The sequence below is a fragment of the Lobosporangium transversale genome (assembly GCF_002105155.1).
Source record: "Lobosporangium transversale strain NRRL 3116 chromosome Unknown BCR41scaffold_61, whole genome shotgun sequence".
Lineage (NCBI taxonomy): Eukaryota > Fungi > Mortierellomycota > Mortierellomycetes > Mortierellales > Mortierellaceae > Lobosporangium > Lobosporangium transversale.
Genome location: NW_019029039.1, coordinates 171,661 through 192,500, shown reverse-complemented (window position 1 = coordinate 192,500; position 20,840 = coordinate 171,661). Strand labels below are relative to the sequence as shown.

The following is a 20,840-nucleotide window of genomic DNA, read 5'->3' as shown; positions in this document are numbered from 1 at the left end:
GACTAAAAAAAATATTCTATTTGAATTTAATAGGTTAGAATGATGAAATTGAATAAGAATGGAGTAAAATAGCGTCTATCCTTGCAATTCTTGCCACAAACTAATACTCATGCTAATGTTAATATTATAATTTTATACTAAATCCTCATACAAGAAGACAATAGTAATAATAAAGTGATAATATTAAGAAACTAGAAACCTCATGTCTTTTTTTTTTTTTTTTTTTTCCTCCGTGTTTCTATTTTCTTTCCCATTCTCTATTTTCATTCGTGAACCCCTGCCCTATTATCTTTTAATATTTAACGACGAGTAGAAATGTTGGGACAACATGGGATTGATCATTATATGATCAATCATCCAGAAGACCTTAAAAACAAAGTAGTGAAATAAAAGTTCAGAGACGGAGTAATCCAATCAGGAGCAAGTAAAGAAGGATGGTGTGAACAACCCGACCTGAATTATAAATATCTACATCGATGCTGTCTCTTCCTCTTCCTTCTCTTTCAGCTCCTTTTCCGCTTCCTGCTTTTTTTCTTTCTTTTTTTCTTTCTTTCTTTCTTTCTTTTCTATATTTTGGTTAGTTGAGTGGGGTAGGACGTAAACAAGTGAATTAGACGCGTATAACTAAGTCTGTGTGTGAATTTGGGAGATTGTTTACCATGTATACTAGTTGTTTGGCTATTGTGGTTAACAATATGATCAATCTCTTTGTTTATTGTGTCGATAAAAAATAACAAAGTGATTGATCGTTTTCTTTGTATACCCTGGACAGGGGGGGAAATCAACATCGAAATAGTTCTAAATGCTATTAAGGTAAAAAGTAAAGTAAAGTAAAGTAAAAAGTAAAATTATTTCGTATAGAGAGATATAAAAACAAAAAAGTCATGCTTTCAATGCTTTTCAATAATGTCAACAAAGCCCCTCAGTGGTGCACTCCCATTCTATTCATTCTCTCCTTATTCTATTGCAAGTATTACAAGTTTTTCAGAGAACAGACTCCAGACGTTAACGGACTATGCTCAGTGCTCTCTCTTTCGTCTTCTCTCTTTCATCCCCCTTGATGTGGGCACTAATCCATTGATTCATGCACTGACATCTCTCTCCACGCTCTACACTACGCCAATTTTCACAAGTATAAAAATACGCACAACTTCCTCTTTTTTTTTTCTTCCTTCCTCTCTACCTTTCTTTACTCTCTTCACGATAAGATTCATCTCTTGACCGCATTTCTTGACAACGCGCATCTAAACGATATAAGCAATTTAATCAATCACTCTTCGCTCTTCGCTCTTCACACCTTTTTTATTTTATTACTTTTAATTTTTTCTATCCCATATCTCCTCTTTTCATTTGTTTGAAAAGAGACCTTCATTTGTTTGAGATCTTTCTTTGAAGACAGGTAATGCCCTATTCCAGCAGTTTTACATTCTCCCCCACCTCCCCTTTTCTCTTCATATAACCTTATCCATGAAACAGATGTGGAAGAGATTCGACAGGAACCATTTTCAAAAGAGCTTTCTTCAAAGGAAAAAAAAAAAAAAAGAGGCCCCTGCACTTTTTCATTAAAATTATCGCCACCTGTTCTTGGTTGAAGTGGGTTCGTGCTTTGTGCATTTTTTTTTTTTTTTTTTCCTCCAAGACAAACATCTTGCATTAGAAACAAGAGAGCCAAAAAAAAAAAAAAAAAAAAAAAAAAAAAAAGGGTTTGACAATGCTCCGGGATTTTAATACAACCAACATCCGAGTGCCTCTGCTCTTCTCTGTGCGCTGGAGACTATCATCTACAGCTACTCTGACTGAGTTGATGAGAATGACCGTGCGTCGATTTTTTTTTTTTATTTGGAGGAGGACACCACTGGACAAAGTCAAGTCCCAAGCACCAAGAGTATCATAACTATAATATTTCTCTTTTGCTTGCATGAATCCAAACTACCTTTTTAGTGTCATCCACTACTTCTATATTAGTAGACAATAGAACGATGACAAGTTTGCTTTTAGCAGTTAAAGTTGGATATAGTCCTTTTTTTTTAACAGTGTGGGAGCGAGCAAAAAAAAAAAAAAAAAAAAAAAAAAAAAGTGCACACTAACGATGGGCAATGAGATTTGGGCTAATACTAAACGCCAACAACAAAATGCACTTTGATCCCTCTTTTTTTTCCCTCTTCTCGCTCTCCCTCCCTACTTCCCCTTCCCTACTTCCCCTTCCCCCTTCTACTCCGCCCAGTCAATCAATCAGTGACCCTTCCTCCCTCATCTGTGTAATCTTAATCTCTCTTCCCCTGCTCAGCCGAGGTCTCGACTCTGAATTTATTTTACTTTATATTTTTTTTTTTTTTTTTTTTTTTGGTTTAAACACAAATGAATATGTTATTAACATCATGTATTTCGTCCTTACTGTTATATTCCTTGACATTTCTATAAACAGCTTTCCCAAGGCGCCTTCAATCCCCTTTAGTTTGTCCGTGTTTCCTCGTTGCCGTTCGGCTTTCAACCATTACTTCCCTGGCGTATCCGCCCAAGATGGACATTCTCGAATTAATCCATACTGAGGGCCATCAACATGATTCGAGACCTTTCCGCTGTGCCTGGGACAACTGTGGCAAAGCGTTCTCACGCCGATCTGATCTAGCCCGCCACGGTCGCATCCATACTAATGAGAGGTAAAAAAAAAAAAAAAAAAAAAAAAAAGAGAAGAGGATGGGAAAAAGAGTAAGCATGAACGCATCGATACGATTGACTGACGTCATTTCCGTGTTATTATTCTTATGATAGACCATTCGTATGCAATGAACCCGGCTGCACAAAGTCATTTATTCAACGGTCTGCCCTGACAGTGCACCAACGCACTCACTCTGGCGAGCGACCTCATATGTGCGAGCAGCCTGAATGCCAGAAGCGCTTCAGTGATAGCAGTTCACTTGCGCGTCACCGTCGCATTCACACTGGCAAGCGACCCTATAAGTGCAATATCGATGGCTGCGGCAAGAGGTAAAAAATAGTATTCAAACAAAAGCAAGCAAAAAATGTGTGTAACACCGAGGTTGTTTAAAAAGAAATTTTTACTTATGCTTAACTGGTTATTGGTTCTTCAATTTTATGCACGTGTTATTTGTAAATTTAGTTTCTGCCGCAAGACCACTTTGACAAAACATCACCGCAAGGAGCATGTTATGATGCGCCGCCCTGCTGTCTGGCGTGGTGATATTGTGGGAGCACCCATGCTTGAGAACGAGATGGTCCATGCACACGCGCACGGACATCCACTCCAGGTTCACATTCCGGCTTATCCTCAGAGCATGTCACCAGTCCACACACCACCTCATGAGGGTTCGCTCTCTCCTATCTCGCCACTCTCGCCTATGACCCCTATGACCCCAATGGCCTCAATGAACTTGAATCCCATGGATCCGCTTGCACAGTTGCATCCAATGATTCAGTTGGAGCACACTCACGCCAAGGCTCAACATCAACAACACCATATGCATCTACCACACCCACACCAACATCAGCACTCAGGTCAGCCACAGCATCATGTTCAAGAACATCACTACATTAAACAGGAGGAATATGATCCATATCCAGGCCAAATCTCTGCCAGGCCTCCACACCACCATCCTCTTCAACCTCCTGAGCTTGGTCCCAATTACCAGCATTTCTTGGCCCATCTGGGTTCCCATCCAGATATGAACGGTGCTCCCACTACAGTTGACTATCAACGTGTAGCAGCCCCTCCAAGTACTATCCCCATGGATGCCACCACCTTTTACCAATCCTACTACTAAAAAAAAAACAACAAAGAATGGATAAATGAAAAAGAGATGAGATGGCAAAGGAACAGGATGAGGAGGTGGTTGTTGGGTGGGATGGAAGGGGGGGGAGAGCGTGCTGTATTCTCTCAGTGCGCAGTGTGGCAGGCCTCCTTCTCCCCCCCCCACCTTCCATTTTTGCTCTTTTTTTTTTCCTTTTCAAAACCCCCCTTCCTCTTCCATCTTCTCCTGACCATCTCTTTTCCCATTCGCCCTTTTTTTTTTTTTTTCTGTTCTGTTTTGTAACAACTACTTGTAACTGTATACCCATGCTCAGTCAATGACTTCCTATTTCAATTTGCAACTTTGTTTTATTTCCTTAGTGATATTTATCAAACATATTTTTTGCCAGGGGCAAGAAAAAAAAGAAGATCTCGTTATGATATTTTTTTTTTCTCCTTTGGAAGAAAAAACGTTTCTTAGTATTTATAACCCAAGATAGTCAAGTTTAGTTTTTTTTCCCCCTCTTTTTGTTCCTTATTCACTGTATTTTAACAAAAACTTTCTCTTAACTTGACGCCTTCAACAAGTGAGAAGGAGCTGAACAAAAAAAAAAAAAAAAATCAATAAAAAAAATCAATAAATTAAAATGCATAGGTGGCATGTTTATGGTTTTTTTTGTCTGTGCTTAATATGATATTTATATACTTTAATGTACATGTTCATGAAATGAGATCTCTCTCTACAAAGATAAAAAACTAAAAAAAAAAAAAATCAATCAAGCGTGGGAAAAGAGTTTTTTTTTTACACACTTCTTCCTCCAGAGAGTTCTCGTTCTCGTTCTCTTTCCATCTCCATCATCTCCTCCCATCGGAGCTCATTCTTCCAATCCATATCTGTCATCCCAATTTCAGATCCTTTCAATTCACTTGATAGACTTTGAAGCATTTCTAAATGGTCCAATACCCATTCATCATCATTACTACCACCATCATGTTGTTGTTGACTCCATGCTGCAAGGCCTTGAAGCAATAGATCTTGTTGCTGTTTCTGACGTGCCACTCTGCTTTTATACAACTCTAGTGCGCGACCATAGTCTCCACGTCCTTGAATAGGCTTCACCTCTGGACCAAATCCTGACAGAAGAAGCTTCACTGTCGTTTCATTCGGTTCCACTGCAACAACACTGTTAACGTACATTGACTCTGCCCCTGATGATAAAGGACGACGATGATTACGACGATAGCCTTGATTGCCATGGATTGTATCGGCTGTTAAAGCCATCGTTGACTCTTCATCGAGTCCGCTCTCCTTAACAGAATCCTCCTCTTCCTTTTTCTCTTCATGGATAACCATCTCTACAATTTCCTGATCGAACGCGTCAATAGCCTCACGTGTCTTGGATTTGTTCTTAGATGTGGCTGTGGCCCGAGCCGATGTTGATGCTGATGTTGATGCTGGCGGATTTTGAATACCAGCCATACGATCCAAGCATCCCATCGCCTCTTTCAATTCTCCACGAATGACATATCCACGGATCATCAAATTCCAGGTTTCAATATCGGGCTGAATCCCTCCTCTCTGCATCCTATGAATCATTCCTTCAGCAGCTGGCATCGTCAGTCTCTGGATCATATGTCCCAACATATGGTTGTATGTCTTCACATCAGGCTTGATTCGTTTGGAGGCCATCCATTGAATCAACTCTTCAGATTCTTGTTCTAATCCCAAGGCCATGTAACCCCCAATCATTCTATTCACCAGATCTAATGTCTGCTGCTGCTCCTTGGGCATCTTGTCAAACCAGTACCGAGCTTTACGCATCTTTGATACATTCTCTTCTCGTAGTCGGAACTCTTGGTGAAGACTTTCACTACTAGGGACTGAGGATGAAGTCGGAGTCAAAGTTGAGGCCGAGGTTGTTGTTGCCTTTGTTCCTGATTCAGATCCTGACAGCCCATCGCTACTGTTATCGGGACGTGACTGAGTAATGGCCTGTAATGCTGAGGTTGAGACAGTGTTGCGTTGACTTTGATCAATCCAACCTTGGATAAGGGTCGTATACGGTATCTTGGTCACCGGCACATTCGGATTCGATCTCAAATGATTCACAAACTCTTCTGCTCGTAACATTTCGTCCTGTTTGATCCACTGTAAACATAGTCTGTCCAAAATATCTGTAGACATGAAGGAAGAGGAAGAAGAAGTAGAAGAAAAAGCCTGTTCTCTTTCACCACCATCATTACTGCCACGACCTAACAGCGCCAAACACAGCTCTTGGGTCGACTGTGTCAAATCTGAGTGTCTAAAGCCTGCATCCTCCATCTTGGAGATACATTCTTGTAATGAATCGACAGCGCCACGCATTGCATAACCCTGTGACAAGATCTCATACGTCTTCTGGTTAGGCTCAACCCCTGATTGAATCATTTTGGTTATGAGAACTTCCGCGTCCGTCATATCGGCCTGCAAAGTAGTCCATTGAAGCATCAAATTAATAGTCTCTACCGTGGGCTGTGCTCCATATTGAGCCATCGTCTGGATGATGGCCTCTGCTTCTCCTGTTTGATGCATTTGAAGATATCCAGAAACCATATGGTTCATCAGATCTACCAGCTGGTCAAGGTCTCGTGACTCGTACCTCGATAAAGACAATGACGATGATAATGATAATGATGAGACGAGACAATCGAACCAGCGTTTAGCTCGAGTCATCTCTCGTTGATCAATCATTGCCCTAATAACCTGCAATACGTTCTTATCAAACTCTGCTTTACTCTTATTGTTGCCACTGCTGCTGCTCTTCAACATTAATGCCATGTAAAGCGCTTCCTCTGCCAACTCGATTTTACCATGTTGAATATACTCGACGCATTTGGCTCCCCATCCAGGCTGGCCCACAAAATCTAAATCCTCAATCTCAAGATCCATATCATTACCATCTCTTGTCGTGGTTTCCTTCCCCATTAAGGTATCCCTACTATCTCTGTTGCTGCTGCTGCTACTGCTGCTGCTACTGCTGCTGCTGCTGTCACTACTGTTACCAGTATCACGATTTGATCCTGAGAAATGTTCAGGAGGGCCATGGTCTCCTCGACGGACTTCACCTAGATTCCAAAGCCCATCCAACAGAATCCTACCCAAGGCTCGATCCGTTTCAATTCCAGAGGCTCGAATCCGTTGAAGACACTCTAAAGCTTTCTCTTTTTGTCCTGTCGCCACATATCCACGGATCAAAATCTTGTATGTGAACAAATTCATAAACGTTCCCAATTCCATCATATCTCGAACCAGCTGCTCTGCTGTGTCCATCCCTAAATGGTTCACTGCGTGTTCTACAATTGGATTAAAGACAATGGCTGTTGGTCGAACACCACATCGGGCCATGATCCGGATCACTTCATGAGCTTTATCCTGTTGCCCCACTTTTAAGTATCCTGCCACCATATCACTTGTTAACAAATCCGTCATCTCATGCTCTGGAATCCGATCAAACCAATAACGAGCTCGTTCCATCTCCCCAGCCTCCGCTAAGGCTTCAATCACCAAGAAGAGAGGGGCAGAATTAGGAGACATGGGTGAACGATGCTTTCGACGGGCTGACGTTGTCGTTGTTTTCTCCATATCCGTCATATAATAAGGACGTTCCTCCAATTGATAATCATGCGAAATTTCGGGTCTTGTGAACACTTGAGCCGCTAATGCCTCCGCTCGATTCAATTGCCCCTGTTGAATCCATCCACGACAGATCCCTCGCCATGCATAACCTGTAGGTTTGATCCCAAGTTTCTGCATCGCATGAATTGCCACTCGAGCTTGACGATATTGCTTCAACCAGATTAAACCTCTAATAGTTTGTGCCCATATTCTAGCTCTAGGTAACTCCAATTGCTCCTGCAAAGATGATGCTTTTAAGAAATTCCTAAATTGTCGTACTACGCTTCGCAATGTCGTGGCAGATGGATAAGAGGTCTCCATTGCTCCTAATAGGAAACTCGAATAATCCAGTGCAGTCTTGTGTGGCATTGCATTCAACTCTTGTTCGGCCAAGATTGGAAATCTCCTTGCAAAATAATATAGAGGTTGTGATCCAATCACTGCTGGAGGGCGTGGAAACCTACGCTCTTCAACTCTATCTGCTCTATACTTTGTTATTGATGAAAAATCCCCTCTTATGAATGATGACGATGTTGATGATGTTGATGATGCTGTTGTTGTATTGGATGAGCGGAAGGCTTTAAGTGCAATTGGTAATGGTAATGGCTCGAGTTGATTTGGTAGCCACGATCGCTGACTCATTTGATCTCGAGTGGATTGTGGGAAATGCCAGGAAGATTGTACAGCCTGTATCTCTGAAGAAGAAGATGATGATGATGGTGCGAACCCTGCAGTCCCTCCTTGTGAAACCTCTGAAGCTGATGATGATGCGGATGAGGATGACGATGAGGATGATGAGGTTGATGTTGATAGCGAACGCTTTGAAGCAACAGCAGGAATTGATTTACGTGGAGATCCAATGCACAAATGTTGATGGTAGTGATAGTAATAAGATATTGATGGATGTGAATTTCTGATCCCCTGGACAGGATGCTGCCAATTTTGTTTTTGCAGTGATTGCGTTGTCGTCATCGTAGTTGCCGGGGTATCAAGGCGAAGGAGTGGTGTCAACGCTGTATTACAAAAGTGCTCTCGCCTACTAAATAATGGTGATGATGATGATACCGTTGATCCTGATCCTAATTCCAACCTTGATCCTGGACTCAATACTGACCCTAGCTCTAGTCCTCGTCCCAATTTTAATTCATATCTACTATGACTGATCTCACATGTCCCTAATGGCCTCAAGAGTTGTTGAAATGATACAGCCCTCGCTTTGTTCGTTATTATGAGCCTTGAGGCTTTTGATGATGGGGTTACTGTTGCTGTTACTGCTGTTGATATTGATACATTTGTAGAGAGCCATCTACGATGCATAATGTAGATCTGGACCTTTGTATCATTGGATCGACTAGACCAGGCTAAGCATAATAAAAAAAGGTTTAGGCGATTGCGACAACCTGAATATATGTTTTTTTTTTAAAAAAAAAGGAAAAAAAGAAAAAAAGAAAAAAAAAAAAAGGTAAGAAATACCTCGTGGTTGTAATGAAGGTATACACTTTGTGATCAACCTTGAACTCATGACCGTTGAATCATTACTTTTTTTTTTTTTTTTTTTTTTTTTTCCTTTTATTCTATAATACTATTTTATATGACTGAGAATGCAGAAGAGGGCTACGTAATGGTGAGGATTAAAGAGAGTGATTGAAGAGTGGGGAGGCAAAGGCGAGAACAACCAAGTTTTCTGTGCATGGAATGAGAGAATGTAAGGTTCCTGATGGTTCCTTTTTTGGACAGACAAAACACACAATTTGCCACTGCATGTGGCTTATACGCAATGAACACAAAATGGAAATTTTTTTAAACGTGTCAGATCTACAGAAAGTGCCATTTTTTTTAATTCACAGACTTGTTCGTCTTGTCTATCTCTTTAAAAAAAAAAAAAAAAAAAAAAAAACACTAATAATAATAATAATCGTTATGCTTGCATAGTAAGATAAAGAGTGTATTTATATTCGAGATTTTAAGGATGGTGAGTGAGCGAAAGATGACATGAAAAGTGGGAGGAACAAAGGAATGAGGGAATCAAGGGCTCTAGTAACGGTTCCAAGACATATTGTTGCGAACACGGACATAGTCAGGCAAGCACTCAATTGGTCCAACACCGACCATGGCGATCTCACGGTCCCAAAGGTACTGAGATGCAACGCGATGGACATCGCCAACGGTGATCTTATTGATCAGTTTCTCAACCTCCTGAGGTGAGATGCGCTTGCCAGTTGTAACCAACTGACGTCCAATATCCTCGGCAATAGCAGTTGTGCCATCCAATCCCAAAAGAAGAGATGATCTGAGTTGCTGCTTAGCACGCTCGACTTCAGCAGCGGTGACTGAGGTAGTCAAGCGAGCCCACTCCTTCTGAGCAAAGTGGACCAAATCGTCTTGAGAGTCCTTGTTTTCAGTAATGAAGTAGATGCCAAAGAGACCAGTATCAGTGTAAGAAGTGTTGAAGGACATGAAAGAGTTGGCCAATTTGTTCTCATGAACAATGCTCGACAGGCGGGACGAGGTGTGGGCAGAGGCACCGAGAGAGCGATCCCAGGTGCCGATGATGGACTGCATTACGAGCATGGTATAGTAATCAGGTGAGGTCCAGCCGCAGCCCTCGACAGCGATGGCAATGTGAGCCAGGTTCATGGTATCATCCTGGAGGCGGATCTCGGAGCCAGTAAAATTGGGAGCAAAGGCATAGGTCTTGCCAAGGCCGGTAGGATTGGCCGAGACAGGAAGCTTGCTGAAGTGCTGCTCGGCCAACTGAACAAGAGCATCGTGGTCAACACCACCGGCACCGACGAGGACCATACGATCGGCAGTGTAGTTAGTCTTGATATAGTTAACAAGATCATCGCGGGTTAAGGACTTGATGTTCTCCTTGGGTCCCAGAATAGTACGTCCAAGAGCTTCGCCCTGGAAAGCAGTGGCATGCAAGTGGTCAAAGACGACCTCCTCCATTTGCTTCTCAACCTCCTGCTGCTCACGGAGAATGACATCGCGCTCGCGTTCGATGGCATCGTTGTTCAAGGTTGAGTTCTGAAGAATATCAGAGAGAATCTCGACAGACTTGGGGATATCAGCCTTGAATGACTTTGCGTAGTAGACGGTCTGCTCGCGAGAAGTGTAGGCGTTCAAATGAGCGCCCATGTTCTCAATCTGCAACTCGATGTCGTGTTGGCTACGGGTATTGGTGCCCTATTTCCAGATGTCAAATTTTTCAATGTAAGATTGGTTATCTAGTACCGCATTTTTTTTTTTCCTTGCCATGTCACGATTTCCGCAAGGTTAGCTCTATAGTTGGTAGCTCCATAGTATGATATGCCAAGTCGTTATTCTACAACGCATTCTTTTCCTTCTAAGTCCAACAATCGGATCACAAGACCTGAGTTTCTTTTAAGCCTTGACTGCGCACAGTCATCTGGATTTAATATCAAACTAACTCCTGTATGATCTCCTACTCATTCATAATACTGCAGCCGAAGACACAAATCAAACTCGATTAACAACTTTTAATGATGAATTGGTTTACCTTGAAAGCCATATGCTCCAAGAAATGGGCAGCGCCGTTATTCTTGGCGTTCTCAGCACGGCTACCGGCATCAATGAATACGCCGACGGTGGCAGTTTGAGCTGAGGGATTAGACTCAGTGGCGATAGTCAAGCCATTCTTCAGATTGGTGATGCGAGCCCCAGGAAATTGTGTGGCAGCAGCAGTGGCAAGAGGACGAATAGCCTATATTGAAGAAAAAGGCCAAAAAAAGTGGATAAGAGAGAAATGGTTATGAATTACCCTTTTCAATACGGACTCTAATCGTTTTATGTAGCCAATGGATTATAAACGGATGAAGAGAGCTGAGAAAAAACCGAGTTAATGGCTGCCTTTATTTATTTGATAGTCGTATGTGTCGCCAAAGCAATCAACCATCATTTAATCCGAGGAGTTCCAGATATTAATTGATTCGCGCATTGTTGTAAAATGGCTTGAAGGCATTTCAATCAAATCCAAACCATGCTATTGCAATGGAATCCTGCCATACGAAGATTATTCATTATCCTGCCATATTGTCCATCACTCATCCTGAAGTGTACGAAAAAAAAAAAAAAAAAAAACATTCCCGAAAATATGTTCGGAATCATAGTTTCTGTAAAGAAAGAATGGGAAGGTAAAAGAAAAGGGGATGCAAATAGTTATAATACCTGGCGAGCCAAGTTGAGACGGCCAGCCCTGAAGGCGGTAGACAGAAGGGTGGAAGCCATGACGTGCGTATTTGTGTGTGTGGAACGAAAGAATGGGATGCAAAAGAATCTGATCAGACAATAGAAAAGCTTTTTTTCTCACAGAAACACTTGTCCGGGAAGAACATTCACGAATGCAAAAAGTGCGCAAATCAAACTCTGATTAAGGGGAGGAGATTTCCAGCCTAGTTAATTCAGGGGCATCTCCATTGTAAACTTACTACTCTACAGGGTATATAATTTTAGCCCACAGGTTATCTATAAAAGTTGTCATGAACATCCTTCCCCGATCGTATTTGCTACAGACCTTTTTTAATTTTCATTTACACGAGGGAACAAGCTCGGAGATTCCGCAATCGGACAAACAGTGTCAACTTTTGGGCAAGAGAATCCGTTTCTTTTTCATCCTCACCTTCCTCTCTCTCGATCCCGTCTTCATTCTCTTCACTCCACTCCACTCCACTCTACTCTACTCAATCATCAATAACAATGGCTCTTAGACTTGCCGCTTCTCCCTTGGCTATGAGCCGCTCCAATGCTTCCTTCCGCATGGCTACCGCTCTTCGCTCGTCCACTGCCTTGAACACCCGCGTCTATTTCCATGCTTGTAATGAATGAACCTTTTAGTGATTCAAAAGAGTGCTATTATTATTATTTATACAAGAGGTGTTATCTGTTTTATTCATGTAAAGGAACATCAACTCCAGAAAGTATCCTTTTGCATTATGGTGGCACACGGAAACACGACTAGATCACCGGAAGTAACACGCGAGCTCCATTTTTATGTGTGCATTATGACAATCCGAAAGTGGCATAATCTGGGGATGAACCGACCAACAACCCACGATCAACCTTGCTCTCACCCTATTCTCGCTAGTTTTTGAAATCACCTTTGACCAATTACCTTGGTATACATTCATGCACGGGATCGACTACAGTTCAGCAATGTCATGTTAACAGACAAGCACGACTGTAAAAAAAAAAATCCATTCTTCTCACACGAACCCTCACCTCTATTTCCTTTTTTTTTTTAAAAAAAAAAAAAAAAAAAAAAAAAGCCCGTAGCAGTGCTTCTACTTCGGGACAGACCTCTGCAGATGTTACTGAGGTCTACAAAGCTCCCTCATTCAAGATCCCTGCCCCTAACCAGGTTCATGGCTCCTACCATTGGGACTTTGAGCGTATCCTGAGTGTCTCGATGGTTCCTCTCTTCGCTGCCTCTGCCATCAATGGTGCTAATCCCATCACAGACGGTCTTCTGGGTGTTGTTATTCCCATCCACTCGCACATGGGCTTTGATGCTATGATCACTGATTATCTCCACCCTGGTAAGGTCGGTGTCTTCGGTAACAAGGCCATTAGCTGGACCCTTCGTGGCGCCACTGTCTTGACTCTCATCGGATGCTACCAGTTCAACACCTCGGACGTTGGATTGACTGAATTGATCTTCAGGGCCTGGAAGGCATAAAAATAAAAATATATAAAAGAATTGTAATATTACGATAATAAGAAGAACTTCTTTGGAATAACTATATTTTGTTGATGAAGAATAAAAAAAAAAAAAAAAAAAAAAAGAAAAAAGTTGTCAAGTAGGCTTGAATAAATACACTCATTCTAACAAAAACTAAGACGCGTAGGACTGTTGCTTTACGCTACGTTGTAAAAGGAAAAATTCTCGAAGTTTGGTTTTTCTATACGCATGTATACGCACATGAAAATAAACACGCGCGCTTTTTACAATCAAATTATCCGACCGGATTTACAATCTTGCCGTGTCTTCGAAAAATGCCTCTCAATTTATTACGTTCATTTGCTATAGACAAGATTGATAGCCAATGACGATGGATAAAAGTGTCCTTAGTCTTAAAAATAAAAAATAAAAAACGTATAATAAGGATTTTCAATTTTTGATGTCAAAGGGATTGAAGACTTCTGCACTTTTTTCGACTAACAGTTTAAATAGCTCCATTGCGAAAGGCAAAAAAAAAAAAAAAAAAGATATTCTGGAAACACACATGTCCTTTTTGAACGATTGCGCTGTGGCGAGACGGGAGTCAAGGAAAACGCGCTTTGCGCAGTCCAAAAAAGCGATACCATTTGCTGTAAGCAATAAGACATCTCTCAGAAATCAGGCTTTTCAGGTTTCTGGGATGATACGCCTCATTAGATGCGCACGGGTGTCTCTTGAGGAGAAAGAAGGGTGTGTATTGTAATGTGCAGAATTAAAGAAATGTTCGTATTGTTATATGCTGTGCCTGAATGTCCAGTCTGTATTGGTCGGCTATCGGGGTATTTCCAATGAGAGGATTTAAAAGCGAATGGTTCTTTATGAGTTATTTTTCATTGATTGACAAGAGCAACGACAAAAGACAAGAAAACATGTGTCCTCTTGCTTGACATCATGTATCATTTTCACTCGAGTAAACACGCACCTTGCGCTTTTTACTTTCTTTCTTTTTTATTTTTTTTATTTTTTTTTTTTTTCATGGTTCCTCCAGAAAGATTTGGGGATATGATGTGTATTGCAATTTGTCTCATTTTTTGCATTTGGTTAGTTCCCTCCTGCATGTCCTGTATCTGCATGTCATTCACAAACCAGTTCAGGGACGAAACTTTATTCGTTTTTATTCCGCCATATAAAAGTAGTCCATTTCGCCTCTCCTACTCCTTCTTCTCCTCCCTTCAAGACCCTTTTTCATTGTAATACTCCCTTGGTTTCTTTTTTTGTCTCTCGTAATTTACAATCCTCCACTTCCGCTTTTTATTTTCTTCTATCTCCTGCACTGGTAATTGCCACTACCCTTTACATTCCCTACTTTGTAATTATTCAAATTAATCAATTACGCCTTTTTCTCTCTCTCTTTTTTTTTTTTTTTTGTTCTTTCTTTACTCTTCCTTTTTTTTAGTCCGCATTCCTTCTTAACGGTCGTCTTTATCACCACATCTCTAAACAACCCGTCTCGTTATCCACCATTCCTTCCGCATTGTCTCCACAGTACTCCCCTCCTCCACAATGTCCTCGTCGACATCTTCCACAACCGATACTATGGCAACAATAACGACGGCGACACATAGTACATTCGCACCAACCTTGTCTGCCCCTTCTCTTTCTTCTTCTGCCACTGAAACGTCTATGGTCATGACAACGACATCGACTATTATGGCCACAGCTTCCGTTACGGCCATCCCAGGGTCATCATCCAATAACAACAGCAACACCGGCGACCCCACTATGCCTCTACAGTCTGCGTTTTACATCATTGCATCCCTGGGCTTAATGCTCGCTATCTTTTACACTATCTATGTCGCCCGTCGAGATCGTCGCCGTCGCCGCGCCAGAGGTAGAAATGATCCCGAGATGGCAGAGCGGCGAGCAACAACGACATATCGACCAGATTCTGGAGACGAAGGCAAGTCTATATATATAAAAAGAATCAAAAAGAGGATGTTCTTCTCTTGCCTTTTTCCTTTTTCTTTAATTCTGTTTTTCCTTTCAGCTTCTATCTCCTTATCGCCAAATTCATCTCGCGCGCCATTTTTTTTGCTATACCCTGACATCATCCTTGTCTTTTTGCTCTCAATGCTCTCTTGATGTTTTTGTGCCTGACAAATATCGCTCAATCAGGGCCCTTGCGCGATGCTTTGAGACAAAACAATGACAAATGCGTTGGGTCAAAAAAAAAAAAAAAAAAAAAAAAATAGAGCAATCTTATTATATTGATTCTAACTCTTCTTATTTTTTGGTTTGTTATTAGTGAGTCCTCCTCAATATGTGGCCTATATGAATGATCAGCCCTACCTTGATTCAGAAACTACAATCGTGTACCCAGATCGTGTTGTATACTGCAGCGTCGCTGAAGATTCACAACAACAAGGATTGACACAACACCTAGCTCTTGTAGATCAACAACATCAACAGAATCATCTTCATTATCATCAACAGCAACAGCAGCGACTTGGTTTGGACGATCTGGATACGGATTACTATATAGATTCAACTCGACCTATTCTTACGACAACAACCACGACTACCACGACTACCACGACTACTACAACAACAGCTGCAGCCTCATTGCTCTCTTCTTCCTCTTCTTCTCGTATAAACTCTGTTGCTGACGCTGGTGTAACTGCAACTAGTTCAACGACATCAACACCTTTGCCAAGAGAGACCTCAGGCTCGGATTCAGCCTCACCCCTGTCTAACAGTAACAACAATGTATCTGATCCAGTGATTAGCGTGCCTCCGCCTACTCAAGCATTCTTGAATCGTCGGCACCTATCGATCTTAAGGAGAGGCCTTCATCACTTTAATCAGAATCATAGTAACAGTAGCCGGAGTTCGCGTGCCTCCCTTCAGGGCCACCACCGTCACACCTCAACATCATCCTCCATTGCTTCTTCTCCTAGCGGCTCTCGATCTACATCTCCTCATCGTCGGACTGGAAGCACTGCAAGCATCTCGCCTCCCCATAACAGGAACTCTACGATTATTCCGATTACAGAGTCCGACGACTCCGCAGATTTAGTAAATCTCTCCAATTCTCCCGTAACTGCGCATATCGACAACAATGTCGATTATCACAATAATGGCATCTCCCGCGAGAATGTCATCAGTATCAGCCCCATGACGGAAAGGAGTGAGAGTAGTCGATTGGGTCCGAACAATAACACTTCTTCGTCGTCATCACCTTCGCCTATGCCTCCGTCCTTGTACCGTTTGAGAAGCATAGGTCCACCGCCTTATATTCCATCCTCTTCAGAAGAAGCACCACCGTTACCACCTTCATATAACACAGTTGCTTCTATGCAGTAACAGGAAAAAAAAAAAAAATTGTAAAATAGCATCAACTTTCTTCCTCTCTCCTTCTACTATTACATACCCTTCTTTCTTCTTTAGCCTTATTTTCACTCTTGTATCTAATCATCATTCATCCGCATTGTCAATTAAAAAAATCCTTTTTTTTTTTTTATTGTGAATGTGTAAAGCGTCATTGTTGCTTCCTATTCTTGTAAAATGGACTGTCTTGTTTGTTTCCAATCCTCAAGGACTTGTTGCTGCAATGCTCTTTTTTTTCTTTTTTTTTTTTTTTTTTTTGTTCAAATGTGCGATTATTTCCAAAGTAAGCAAAAGCTCAGTTCTTCGGGATTCAAAAAAAAAAAAAAAAAAAAAAAAGTGGAAACCGGAGTAAAATATATATCCGACATGACAGGGGAATTAGGTTGCTTGGCCCGTGTAATTCTTTTTTTTTTTTTTTTTTTTTTTTTTTTTCAAAGCACAACCAACGGAACTAATGGAGAAGTTGACACTCTCTTTTTTATGAATTTATCAAACTGAACCAGGGCTTTATTAAATAAGCATTTGTCTAAAGCCCAGCTTTTAACCAACTAAGTGTCACTACATAAAGGGTGCTACTGAATATCCCACACATTTGCACGGATGTATTAAATAAAAAAGCAGCGGTTGATATACCTCATCACCTATCTTCACACTAACCAACTGTATCAATTTACTCATGCAAAAGACGTGTTTATATCAATCTTATTCATGTTGGCTAGTTAACAAGTATCTTTTTACTTTATTCTTTATCCCCAATACCATCTTATTTATCGAGTCCCTTAGTCGTCGTAAGATCTACATGAAATAACATACAAAATTACTTTCGCTGTACACACTGTATTTGAACCAGTAGTCTTTGCTCGATCTACTTGGCACTGCTGCCGTTGTCAACGGTATCTCTTGTCTCAAGATCACTGTCTTTGAAGCTGCCTCTACTAGGTCTTGATGACGATCTTGGCTAAAGGAAGCTTCCAGATTGAATGTCACTGGTGATGCTATTGCAATCTGTTTAGATGCTTCATTTACGACCAAAGGAATTGCTCGTCTATAGCTCCTCATTGTTCCAGGGGCTTCCTGTTGACGCTACTCAATCCACTTACATCTTGAATACGCATGTTGCGAGCATTAAGAGTCGTTTGTCTAGTGCTCCATTTCAAGCGGTACTAATACTGATCGTCCTCCTCCACAATATGCCACAACCTAAGAGAGCCATCTGCATATCCTGTGACTAGAAAGTAGCCTTCTTCAAATGCACCCCATATGAGTGCTCTAGCATACCCGCCTTCAGATGGGATTTTCACCAAACACTGGCCTGTCTCCGGATTCCATACTCGCACTGCCATGTCTTCATTGCCTAAGGTAATGTACTTCCTTCCCATTAGGCGAATAATCTATCTCGGTTATCTCCTTGCTGTGCCCTTCAAGCGACTGCAATACCTTTCCTGATTCCATGTCCAGCACATTAACTTGCTCGTTAAAACATGCATCAGCCATCCGTTGGCTACACTGTGTAAGATTAGTAATAAAAGGATAGGTCAGAAAGACGACCCGTCATCAGCCCACAGGCGGCACGAGGACGACAGTGCGCTGCTAAAGATGGCATAGAATGAAGACATATGGATACGAGGAAGCCATGAGGCTGCTGACAATAAACAGTCTTTGAACGAGAACTGGAAGGAGCTCTTTTAACTGAACTGTATTTGAGTTGGCTTCCAAAAGGGGTGCCTATGCAGAAGGACTGTATATCCCATGTTTGGTGAACCTTGGAGAGTGTTTCACACTTGGGCTAGGATTCATAGTGCCTAGGAAGGCTAGGCAAACCCTTTCGATGAAGAGGCCCTTACTCCCTAGGCATTAAACTATTGAACAGGATCTCACAATTAGAAGAAAAGGGGGAAATGGGGTCTGGATGGCGTTTATTGGTAGCATGATTATTATTTACTTTAATAGCTCGCGTTCGAAGGTTAGGTCAGGAAATGAATCATTCTTGTATCCTGGAGCCATAACTCCAATGAAAATGAAAAAGCGAGGTTCACTTGGAATATAAAGACAGATAATATTAATATTAATAATAATAATCAACATCAGCAACGAAGGCAGCCATCATCTGGCTCGCTTGCTCTGTATTGGGCAATTTATTTAAGCAATTGGTGGCCGTTCAATTGATGCTCCATGCACTATGTACTACAAAAAGAAAATAAAAAAGCCTCGAGCTTTTCATTTCCTTGATGCTAATTAAAAGTAGGAACTCAATGCATTAAGAACGGCTCATCTCGTATTTCGTCAGTGAACCAAAGTCCTTTCATGCTTTCCTGCATTACAAATTTTATTATTTTCCTAATCCCTGGCTCTCGGTACCCAAAACCAATATACTGTACACTTTCTTCAGTAGGAAGCAGAGCAGGGAGGCATGGAACCTGAAAATAGATACTCGGGTTCTTTTTTTCTATCATCACCGAGACGCTCGTTTATGTCATATTAGATTCATTTAAATATATACAAGTTTGATCCGCTCAGAAAGAGGGGGAGAAAACCACTCAACCTTCATAATCCACATTCAATCTTCGTCCCATATCCTCCCTCTCTTCTCCTTTCTAATCCGTCTTTTTGCCAAGAGTTCTCTATTTCTCCATTAAGAAAAGGCTATAAATGGTCTATGCAACTTATTCGTTTTTTTCTTTTTTACTAATTTTCAAGGGAGTTGAATCAGCAAGAAAAAAAAAAAAAAAAAAAAAAAAAAAAGGGCGAGAAAAAGGGGAATGCGGCCGCAGGCTGAAGGTGCTTGCTATCCATGCACGACCATGGGAGCCCTTTTTTTTTTTTTTTTTTTTATCAAGCATTGCGTACAACAGGGGAAGCACATAAGGATTAGATCTACGCTGTTCTCGATCTTAAACATGCCTCTACCTTCAATCTTCACTAATTTCGGCCGTTATTAAAAAGATAAGGATTGTTATTACACTGTATACATATTTATACCTTGTCATTTTTCTCTTCCCTTTTTTTCTTTTTTTCTTCATTCTTCGCTCTTTTCCACTCACTTTTTTACTTAATACATCAATCTATTCGCTTTTTTTCCTGCTTGATCAAGTCTCATCACTATAATATTCACTACATCATTCAAAATCCATTCGACTTAACACCTCTTTATCTCTATATCCAAACAGGCCATAGAGCTATACCTCATGCCACCTCACTGCCCTGATCCTCTTTGATCATACCCCCCATCTTTTCCCCTTATTTATTCATTATCTACAATCACAAACAAACAAACAAAAAAAAGGACAACAATGGATAATACTGAAAATACCAGCAACAATGCAACTAAAAACCAAACTACAAGTTTTGACTCAAATGTTTTCATCTATGCAACACTCTTCATCGGCTTCTTAGTTGCAGTTATTTATTTTAGTCGGGTTGTCCTTGTTAAACGCAAGTACAGACGACAGGCAACTAAGAACTTTGACTATGAGAGTAAGTTGCATTGACCATCTTTAAAGTTTATGAAGGTTGGAATTGTGTTTAAAATGCATTAACTTTAAATCTCACACCCTTTTTTTTTTTTTTTTTTTTTTTGAAAAACAAAGGTTGTCCACCTATGTATCTGAACCATCTACAAGACCTTCAAGTGTTCGGCGCGCGCTCCGGTATACTGCAAGAACATAGAGTAGGAGTAGGAGCAGAAGCGGGGACAGGCGTAGGTCTAGGACAGGCTACTGCGACTGGCCCCATAGTGCCTTCAAATGTTTTGATCCGGGGGGAAGGGTATTACTTTATTACACCACGGACACACTCCATAACTGGATCTGCAACCGCGACTACAATCCTGAGTCGCAATAGCAATATTAACGCCCATTCTAATGCGAATGTCAGAAACGTCGCTGCTGCTGAAGCATCGCCACCTCCTGCATATGAAGCTCTCTTGCCATGTGAGGACCTTGATCTTCCTCCCGGGACTCCCGGGACTAACGTTCACAATGCTACAAATACTGCAACTGCAACCACAACTGTAGCCTCATTCTCAACAACATCTCTTGCTCCAGCCCTTGTACGATCTTCATCATCCAATTCTTGCTCGAGCTTTGCTGTTCTCTTGGCGCCCCACCCTCAGCGCCCATCGTCGTCGTCGTCGTCATACTTTTCCAATGCTTTCATTAATGCGCCCAATAATGAAAAGTAATTCAATTGCATGTAATCCGAAAAACTGAAACTAAAAGGGGTGGATTCCTTTTCCCCTCTTTTATCTTTTTTATGACTCTCCCCTTCCTTCCCCACTCCCTTCACGAGTCATTTTTCATCGTTGAAGCCCATATTTGATACCTTCTCTACTCTCCTTCCTGATGTATATTAAATCCAATAAGCAATAATAA

The 20,840-nt window shown here is 41.3% G+C and overlaps 6 protein-coding genes across 6 annotated transcripts; 4 read left to right on the top strand and 2 right to left on the bottom strand.

The window, feature by feature from the left end:
* Window positions 1–2,520: 2,520 nt before the first annotated feature.
* Window positions 2,521–3,782, top strand: BCR41DRAFT_401379 (hypothetical protein; the record flags this gene model as incomplete). The annotated part of the gene is made up of 3 exons (XM_022029215.1): window positions 2,521–2,660; window positions 2,773–2,988; window positions 3,122–3,782. The coding sequence occupies 3 exons, from the start codon at window positions 2,521–2,523 to the stop codon at window positions 3,780–3,782; spliced, it is 1,017 nt and encodes a 338-aa protein (XP_021876296.1).
* A 681-nt stretch (window positions 3,783–4,463) lies between these two features.
* On the bottom strand, window positions 4,464–8,929 carry BCR41DRAFT_208817 (hypothetical protein). The gene is made up of 2 exons (XM_022019942.1): window positions 8,877–8,929; window positions 4,464–8,754 (listed from the first exon to the last, which is right to left on the bottom strand). Exon 2 carries the CDS (start codon window positions 8,718–8,720, stop codon window positions 4,551–4,553), a length of 4,170 nt encoding a protein of 1,389 aa, XP_021876295.1. The 5' UTR covers window positions 8,721–8,754; window positions 8,877–8,929; the 3' UTR covers window positions 4,464–4,550.
* Window positions 8,930–9,301: 372 nt separating this feature from the next.
* On the bottom strand, window positions 9,302–11,742 carry BCR41DRAFT_363262 (mitochondrial processing peptidase beta subunit). The gene is made up of 3 exons (XM_022025867.1): window positions 11,595–11,742; window positions 10,927–11,130; window positions 9,302–10,592 (listed from the first exon to the last, which is right to left on the bottom strand). Exons 1-3 carry the CDS (start codon window positions 11,652–11,654, stop codon window positions 9,438–9,440), a joined length of 1,419 nt encoding a protein of 472 aa, XP_021876294.1. The 5' UTR covers window positions 11,655–11,742; the 3' UTR covers window positions 9,302–9,437.
* Window positions 11,743–12,017: 275 nt separating this feature from the next.
* BCR41DRAFT_363259 (CybS-domain-containing protein) lies at window positions 12,018–13,153 on the top strand. Its single transcript, XM_022025866.1, has 2 exons — window positions 12,018–12,240; window positions 12,692–13,153. The coding sequence occupies exons 1-2, from the start codon at window positions 12,123–12,125 to the stop codon at window positions 13,099–13,101; spliced, it is 528 nt and encodes a 175-aa protein (XP_021876293.1). The 5' UTR covers window positions 12,018–12,122; the 3' UTR covers window positions 13,102–13,153.
* Window positions 13,154–14,502: 1,349 nt separating this feature from the next.
* On the top strand, window positions 14,503–16,587 carry BCR41DRAFT_363257 (hypothetical protein). The gene is made up of 2 exons (XM_022025865.1): window positions 14,503–15,043; window positions 15,389–16,587. Exons 1-2 carry the CDS (start codon window positions 14,647–14,649, stop codon window positions 16,444–16,446), a joined length of 1,455 nt encoding a protein of 484 aa, XP_021876292.1. The 5' UTR covers window positions 14,503–14,646; the 3' UTR covers window positions 16,447–16,587.
* Window positions 16,588–19,506: 2,919 nt separating this feature from the next.
* BCR41DRAFT_426154 (hypothetical protein) lies at window positions 19,507–20,650 on the top strand (the record flags this gene model as incomplete). Its single annotated transcript, XM_022030690.1, has 2 exons — window positions 19,507–19,944; window positions 20,058–20,650. Exons 1-2 carry the CDS (start codon window positions 19,761–19,763, stop codon window positions 20,648–20,650), a joined length of 777 nt encoding a protein of 258 aa, XP_021876291.1. The 5' UTR covers window positions 19,507–19,760.
* Window positions 20,651–20,840: the final 190 nt, after the last annotated feature.

What these genes read in the sequence shown, in the direction of transcription:
- BCR41DRAFT_363259 (XM_022025866.1), top strand. Translation starts at nt 12,123, where the DNA reads ATGGCTCTTAGACTTGCCGCTTCTCCCTTGGCTATGAGCCGCTCCAAT. An exon ending in CCGCGTCTATTTCCATGCTT is followed by an intron (nt 12,241 to 12,691) that starts GTAATGAATGAA and finishes AAAAAAAAAAAG; the next exon opens with CCCGTAGCAGTGCTTCTACT.
- BCR41DRAFT_363257 (XM_022025865.1), top strand. Translation starts at nt 14,647, where the DNA reads ATGTCCTCGTCGACATCTTCCACAACCGATACTATGGCAACAATAACG. An exon ending in ACCAGATTCTGGAGACGAAG is followed by an intron (nt 15,044 to 15,388) that starts GCAAGTCTATAT and finishes GTTTGTTATTAG; the next exon opens with TGAGTCCTCCTCAATATGTG.
- BCR41DRAFT_208817 (XM_022019942.1), bottom strand. Translation starts at nt 8,720, where the DNA reads ATGCATCGTAGATGGCTCTCTACAAATGTATCAATATCAACAGCAGTA.
- BCR41DRAFT_363262 (XM_022025867.1), bottom strand. Translation starts at nt 11,654, where the DNA reads ATGGCTTCCACCCTTCTGTCTACCGCCTTCAGGGCTGGCCGTCTCAAC. An exon ending in GTCTCAACTTGGCTCGCCAG is followed by an intron (nt 11,131 to 11,594) that starts GTATTATAACTA and finishes TCTTCAATATAG; the next exon opens with GCTATTCGTCCTCTTGCCAC. An exon ending in TGGAGCATATGGCTTTCAAG is followed by an intron (nt 10,593 to 10,926) that starts GTAAACCAATTC and finishes ATCTGGAAATAG; the next exon opens with GGCACCAATACCCGTAGCCA.